The 8030-nt window shown below is 47.4% G+C and overlaps 1 protein-coding gene across 5 annotated transcripts in view; it reads right to left on the reverse strand.

Annotated features, from left to right (window-relative positions):
* Positions 1–8030, reverse strand: part of aggf1 (angiogenic factor with G patch and FHA domains 1) — a 100934-nt gene that overhangs the window by 11137 nt on the left and 81767 nt on the right. For all 5 annotated transcript variants that reach the window (XM_070879941.1, XM_070879909.1, XM_070879924.1 and 2 more), the window contains 2 exons: positions 6233–6398; positions 564–646 (listed from right to left, as the gene is read on the reverse strand). In XM_070879941.1, coding sequence (XP_070736042.1) covers positions 564–646; positions 6233–6398 — 249 coding nt within the window. The remainder of the gene's footprint in view (positions 1–563; positions 647–6232; positions 6399–8030) is intronic.

Consider the following 8030-nt stretch of genomic DNA (forward strand, 5'->3'; position numbering starts at 1 on the left):
GGAAGCAGAAGCTGGGCGTGGGAGGAGCCTTATTCACGCAGCCCCAGTGAGGCCATTCGGCCAGGGCTAGGGGCTGTGTGCTTCGGGCCCCTCCCACACAGTTCTGCGCCTGGAGCCAGTGCACTTGCGTGCCCACTGTAGCGCGCATGTGCAGAGGTCCCGGCACTGTTTTCAGCGCAGGGACCTGGCTCCGCCCCCTACAGCTCCTGCTGCCCTGCGCTGAGGGCCAGAGGACCTGCAGGGAGGTGGAGAATACGGAGGTTTTTTTTAGGCGCACTTTGTGGCGCGAAAAATGGGCGTCCAGGTCGGGACTGCGCCGTTCTAGCCGCGTGTGGAAACTTGGGCCCATTATATTTAAAGCACAACCTCTGGACGCAGTACCTTTGGAATCTTGAGACCACTCACTATTTTTAAATAGGTATAATTTTACACTATACATTTATAAAAAATGACCAATACATTAATATCTAGTTCTTTTCAATGTTTGGAAGACTTACTATGTGACTGCAGTATTGGCACATTTTTACAACTGAGCTGATGGAAACAATTTAGCAAGAACGCACCTGCAACCCGTACTTGACCTGAATCTGTTTCAACTCTTGACGGCGTAACTTATCTTTCTCCTGCTTGCTCAGCACTGGAATAGCTAAATAAAACCAAAAAATTGAACCAAATTTAAAAAGAAATAAGGATTTGGACACTACAAGCCTGCAAGTAAGAATAATTAGTTTCTGGACCAAGACTGCTGCAATCTGTCAGAATTAAACTATCGTGCATTACAATGCTTATCATAAGTAATTTAAGCTTGTGCTGATTATTTTAACACCAAGGTTGCGAACAGCCTGGTTCAGCCTCAGACAGAAGTTGGATAGAGGGATGGAGTCAGTGGCAAGGGAACGGATTTTGTGGCGTGGGCTCAAAACAATGGCTTTGGTCTTCCCAATATTTAATTGGAGAAAATTTCTGCTCATCCAGAACTGGATGTCTGACAAGTTAGAGACCGTGGAGGGATCGAGAGAAGTGGTAGTGAGGTACAGCTGGGTGTCATCAGCATACAAGTGGAAACTGACTCTGTGTTTTCGGATGATGTCGCCAAGGGGCAACATGTAGATGAGAAATAGGAGGGGGCCAAGGGTAGATCCTTGGGGGACACCAGAGGCAACAATGCGGGGTGGGAAGAGAAGCCTTTGAAGGTGATTCTTTGGCTACGATTAGATAGATAAGAAAGGAACCAGGCGAGTGCAGTCCCACCCAGCTGAATGACGGCGAAGAGGCGTTGGAGAAGGATAGAGTGGTCAACCATGTCGAAGGCTGCAGACAAGTCAAGGAGGACGAGAAGGGATAGTTTGCCTTTGTCAGTCACAAAGGATGTCACTTGTGACTTTGAGGAGAGCCGTTTCGGTACTGTGGCATGGGCAGAAACCGTATAGGAGAGATTGCGGAAAAATAAGCCTACAAATATATTTTGACCTGTACCTTGATCTTCCACCATTAGTCATTTTAACTTGTACGAATAATAAAGTTTACTCCACTAGTAATTTTAATCTGTATCAATAATTTAAACCTCCACCATCAATAATTTAACTTTGTAAATTTGTACCATCAGTAATTTAAGCCTACACTAGTAGTAATTTTGACTAGTACCATCACTAGTTTAAGCCTGCACTACGTGTAATTTTAACCTGTACTATCAACCATTCATCATCAGTAATACATAAAGAAGCATAGAAGTTACAACATGGAAATAGGCCATTTGTAAATTGTAATAGGTCAGTTTAGTAAATGCCGGAGGATAAACACCGACACAGACAAGTAGTCGTCGAGGTGAGAAGCATAGATGCATTTAAGGGGAAGCTAGGAAAACATTGAGGGATAAAGGAATAGAAGAATATGTTGATGGGGTTAGATGAAGAAAGATGGGAGGAAGTAAGGAGCATAAATGGCAGTTTCTGTGCTGTAAATACTTTTGTCACTTGAATGCTGACAGTTTTTAAGCTCAACCATTAATCCTGAAAATGAATACTACAGCCTCACAACTGTGTAAAAGCTTCTCCTGCACTTTGCTCTAAATCTCTTACATATAGTCTTGCATCTATCCCCCCTCGATCTTGACCATTCAACAGGAAAGTCATTTTAACCTGTCCCATAAATAATTTTGGTTTCCACCATCAGTAATTTTAACCTAGAGCATCAATATTTTTTATCTGCACCATTAGTAACTTCATCTTGTACCAGTTTGGAGTGGAGTAGCAAAATCCAGGCAAAATTGCACTGGGCCTTCCTCCCTCCAATTGTTTTGACTAAGAATCTTATAATGACTTCCAAGGTAAGACATCTCTTAACTAAATTATGTCCAAATACACAACAGATAATCATGCATAACATCACAGGTAGCATTATGCAATAATTGTAACTGGGGAAGCCCATTAACCATGACCTGATCCATAGATAGAGAACCCTTATTCTATGAAGTTATCTTCCATATACCAAGAAATACCGTAAGTAACACAAAGGTTGCAATCCACTTTTTCATTTCCCTTCAAATGCTGCAGATAATTTTCCCAAAGTAGTATGACTCAAGGAAAGAGGAACTATTTGTGTATGTGTCAAAATCAAAGGCCAGAACAACTCTGTCCAAACAGTGATATTTTGAGGCAGTATGACAAATTTTCCATTGGGAGGGGAGTCTGCAGTTTAGCAGCAAAGTATTGTTCTGTGGTTGTGTTCAAAGAATGCAGGATGTATCGATTCACAACCAGGGAGATGGTCATGAGGAGACACTGCAGGAGCTATAAAGCACAGCCAAGGAAACAGTTTGTGACCATTAAAGTCACTTAACTGTCCACCCTGAATATTTACTGCTTCTACCTTCCAACAGAGGCAAGGTAGGTTCAGAAATTCTTCAGTGAGGATGCAGAGGATATTTGAGGTATGGGCCCGGTGTGGAAGCCCGAAAGAGAAAGGCAGCAGAGTGGAGGCTCGCTGTCGGAACAGTGACATTTGGGCAGGCAGCAGGTTACATTATCATGCTGCAGTGAGGAAAGAAGTTTTAATATAAACAATGAAACTTTCAATTAGCTTACTCTAAAGAATATTTATAATTCACCTTTCATACTTTGAGACTCTGTGCTAAAGGTAAACATGTTCCTGAACTGCCACCCACTGGCTTTGTTATGCAACTGCATGCTTACATGCATGCCAACTCTCAGGGCCAAAATACAGTACCAGAGGGGTCTGCAGCTAATGTTGCTTGCAATGTTCCCTGTAACCTGCGCTTTGTTCTGAGTGGCCTGTTTCTTTTAGTGCATGGACCCTTTAAATTTCTGCACATGATCGGTATTTACAATGGAGAATCCGGTGAGCAGCTTGCGCAGGACCTTTCCCCCATTACAGGTACTGCACGGCAGTGGTTAGAGGGAAAATTGGTTATGTGATAGGTCTCTTAACAATACTAATTCCAATTGCAGTACCACTTACAGGTACAAGAGTTACTACAGGTAAATACTGACACTTTTGTAATGGATTTTGGAAAACAGGCAATAACACATCAGGGAGAGATGTGTGGAGATGACATCATAAACCATTAGTCTGAGCAGTCCGTCAATCTCACTTCAACCCTGTTGATGTGTCACTACCTTTGAACCCATTTCACAACGTGTGATTCTTTATAATGTATGCAACAGGAGGATTTCTTACATTTTTGGCAGTGGGGTGTAATCATGGTAGACTGATGTTACATCCCTGTGATTGTATTGTGTGGTATGACAAAATAGCGTGGGGGCCCCGAACTGCGTGAGAACACCAGTGGCAGGTCGGAGCCATAAAAGGAGCTGCATGGAGACCTCGGGAGCAGCGTGGAGGCATACTACTTCAGAGAGCAGCGCGAGCTGGTGCAGGAGGGTGACGGCAGCGAAGAGTGACGTCATCAGGGTCCAGGTTGGTGATTGGAGCGTGAGCAGATACAGCAGGGAGCGGTGAGATCGGGAATTTAGAGGGATGTGATCAGGGCCCAGGAGAGGCGTGAGTTCGGGGCCAGGGGGCAGCACGGGCCAGCCCACACTGCAATGTGCGCGCTAGGTCCGTGCAGCAGAGCTGGTCTCCAGTCGTCTTGGATAATCTTTGCCACTGGACCAAGACCCAGCTCTGTCAAGCCAGTGTGGTGGCTGGTGTGCAACAGTCACCACACGTTAAAAAATCCACGCACAGGCATCTTCCACCCTTCAGGATGTAGTTCGGGATCTGGAATATCAGTGAAACACCTGTGAACTTATCCTTTTTTGGCGTGGAAGCAAGTCACCCTCGTTTCGAGGGACTGCCTATGATGATGACGACAAAACGACACCATTTAATGTGAAAATCAGTTTTACTGGGAAATTTCATACCTTCAATATAATAAAAGCTTTTCCTAGGCATGTTTACTCCGAGCAGATTTTGAATCACAATTTGATTTTACATATATGGGAAACTATCACTATTCCCTACACCTTTCAGCAATATACCTCCTGGTCTCCCTAAGCTACACACAAACAGTGACTGACTAATCTGGTTTTAAGGTATTTGTTAATACAGGTGCAGCGCCCTGAATCCGGAACCCTTGGGACCGAGGACGATCCGGATTTTGCGTTTTGCCGGATTTTGGAATGTCTTTCTGACGCCACGAATCCAGAAACACCCGAGCCCAGGTTCGGGTATTTCCGGATTTCAGAATGTCAGCAGGGGGGTGGTTACCGGGCGATGAGGTAGTCGGGGGTGGTGTTCGCTGGGAAATGAGGTAGTCAGCCGGAGCACCGCCGCCGGGGAAGAGTTTGGGCAGGGCCCCGCCGCCGGGGAAGAGTTTGGGCAGGGCCCCGCCGCCGGGGAAGAGTTTGGGCAGGGCCCCGCCGCCGGGGAAGAGTTTGGGCAGGGCCCCGCCGCCGGGGAAGAGTTTGGGTGGAGCCCGCCGAAGAACTGGTCGGGCGGCCCCATCACGGAGGTGGTATCCGGGCGGGCTGGTGAGGAGGTCTCGAGGTTGGGCAGCGGCGAGGCGAGGCCCGAGGTAAGGGCAGCGGCGGCGAGGCGAGGCCCGAGGTTGGGCGGCGGCAGGACCTCGAGGTCGGTGGGTCCGAATTCCGGATCACCCGGAATCCGGAACTCCGGATTTTGGACACTCAACCTGTACTACTGTAAACCAGCCTATGGACAAGGGCCTGCCAACTTTAATTAACCCCTCTCACCTCACTGCAACACTGCTGAGATTGGGAACTCAGCGATAGGGAGGAATGACATCTCTGTCTCACCACTGGTCAGCGGAATACATTGCAAACTTGATTATTCCCTGATGGATAATTTAATAAAAGGTAACGAGAGTCCTCACATTTAATTTCTCCTCTTATAGTAAATGCTGGTAAACCCGACTCCCTTTGATCTCATCACCTGTCCAACCCTGTTGTAGGGAATTAAGAAGAAGCTTCTTTATCCAAAGAGTGTTGAGAATGTGTAACTCGCTACCACAGGGAGTGGTTGAAGTGAATAGTATAGATGCATTTAAGGGGAAGCTAGACAAGCAGAGGAGGGCGAAGGGAATAGAGAGTTATGCTGATCGATTTAGATGAGGAAAAAGATGGGAGGATGCTCAAATGGAGCACAAATGCCGGCATAGACTGGTTGGGCCGAATGGCCTGTCAGAAATCTTATGTAAAGCCAGTGCAGTAAAAGAAAAAAGCCCACAAATACTTTCAGCCTGAAGAAACAATTATTTTGTCAAAAGTTTAATATACCATTCTAACGACAATTACTGTGACAGAAACAGAAGCAGATTCTAAACGATTTATGCTCCACTGACAATGGCAGAACCTGCTGTATTATTTGCTGTAGGTGAGCGATTCTGCGCAACACCATACTGCTACAGCTGATCGCAGCATATGAGTAGAGGACAAGAACAGCTGTTGAGTTTGTTCTGTCACTGTCCAAATTAAAGTTTTAATCTTGTAAGTATGCAGCAGTAGGCAGCTTAAGATAAATCTGACTCAAAGGGCTGACCCAACCCAAAACTCTCATTCCTATTGGTTTCCCAATTCTGAATTTACAATTCCTGCCAGTTCAGTTGACAAGATAATCGCAAATGTGGATAACACAGCAGAATCAGGACTTAATCGCATACAGGTATTACTATTTTTACACATTAGTTTCAGCACAAGAGTGGATCCATACAAAGGAGTAACCACTGCATAATAAATTTACCGTATTCAAATACCTGAGGTTTCTTCTTTTTTGTTGAGGCGCAGGTGTGCTCTAACCTGGCCTGGCTCACAGCCATTGCATGTGTCAGTTCCTGGATGGATATGGAAAGACAAAACCGTCTCCCCAAACTTCACTTCATCACCATGCTCCAACCTATGGGGATCACATTTATTTTGTGGCTGAAAAAATTACAAACATTAAATTGATGGCTAACAAGCAGATATTAATTATATTTTGTATCTTTTTTTGCAAGTAAAAAATACAGAATACTGGAGCTTCAGTGTACAATTATTTTTACAATTTAACAATTAAAAATATGGCTAATTAAATGAATACTGAACAGAATTTTTTGAAAAAGGTCCACAACTCAAATAAACCAAATGATGATAGTTTCATTCTTGTATTATCAAACAAGTAACTTATTACTGAACCAGACTTCTGTAAATCATAGTATTAATTTCCAGGCTAAAATCAAGAAATACTTCCAAAATCGGAATTTTATAAATGAATGGTTTTGTGCTGCACTGCCCCAGTGTAAGACCTGAGCCAACAACACCTCCGAGTCCACTGCATCACATTTTCATCATCTGCATTATTCTGTTGCTTATTTTTACCCACTAATGCCATTCTGAATATTCTGGTTCACAAACAATGGAATGGTGGATAGGTTTAACTTCTGTCTTTAACTTGATACAGTTTGCACTAGCTTCCCCAAGGCTCGGAGAACCATAACACAATACAGATGATAGTACATTGGAGTCTGTGTCTGTGCAGTATCAAGGAAGCTGGAATCCCCAGAAGTCAGAACTTGTTCTTCTGCTCATTTCTTAAAATCATTGAATCATTTGCCTCTTATTATTGTTGAGTTAGAATTTTAGGGGTCAAGTTTCGGGCCTCGCCTAGAACGGCGCAGCCCCGCGAGCCACGCCTGATTTCCGCACTCAAAACCGCGCCTAAAACTTACCTCAGTATTTTCCCTGCTGCTGGAACATTCCAGGCCGTTGGCGCAGGGCAGCACAAGCTGTGTGGGGGGGCGGAGCAAGGTCCCGGCGCTGAAAACAGTGCCGGGACCTCTTCACATGCATGCTAAAGTGTGCGCGCATGTGCAGTAGCTCCAGGCCCCCGAGGCTGCGTGGGAGGGGCCCGAAGTACGCTGCCCCTAGCCGTGGCCAAATGGGCTCACCGGGGCGGCAAAGATCGGATTCAGGCCTCCCTCCTCTCAAGCTTCAGCTCCCGCTCTGGCTCCCCCCACCGCCCCCGCTCCCTCCACGTCCTCGGCGGGGCCCGCCCGCCCAGCATCTTGCTGGGGGCAGGCCCCGCCCGAAGTTTTCAGCCCGGTTTCCTCTCATCGGCCGGGCCCATTCAGCTTCCTCCCCTCCCTCGCCCACCTCTCCTCTCCTCTCCCGCCCACCTCTCCTCTCCTTCCACCCCCACCCTCCCTCTCTCCCTCCCCCCCCCCCCCCACCCTCCTCTCCTCCCCCCCCCACCCTCCTCCTCCCCCCCCCCTCCCCTCTCCCCCCCCCACCCCCCTCCTCTCCTTCCCCCCCCCACCCTCCTCTCCTTCCCCCCCCCACCCTCCTCTCCTTCCCCCCCCCACCCTCCTCTCCTTCCCCCCCCACCCTCCTCTCCTCCCCCCCCCCCCCCCCCCACCTCCTCTCCTTCCCCCCCCCACCCTCCTCTCCTTCCCCCCCCCCACCCTCCTCCCCTTCCCCCCCCCCCACCCTCCTCTCCTTCCCCCCCCCACCCTCCTCTCCTTCCCCCCCCCCCACCCTCCTCTCCTTCCCCCCCCCCACCCTCCTCTCCTTCCCCCC

Source organism: Pristiophorus japonicus, chromosome 1 (genome assembly GCF_044704955.1).
Source record: "Pristiophorus japonicus isolate sPriJap1 chromosome 1, sPriJap1.hap1, whole genome shotgun sequence".
Lineage (NCBI taxonomy): Eukaryota > Metazoa > Chordata > Chondrichthyes > Pristiophoridae > Pristiophorus > Pristiophorus japonicus.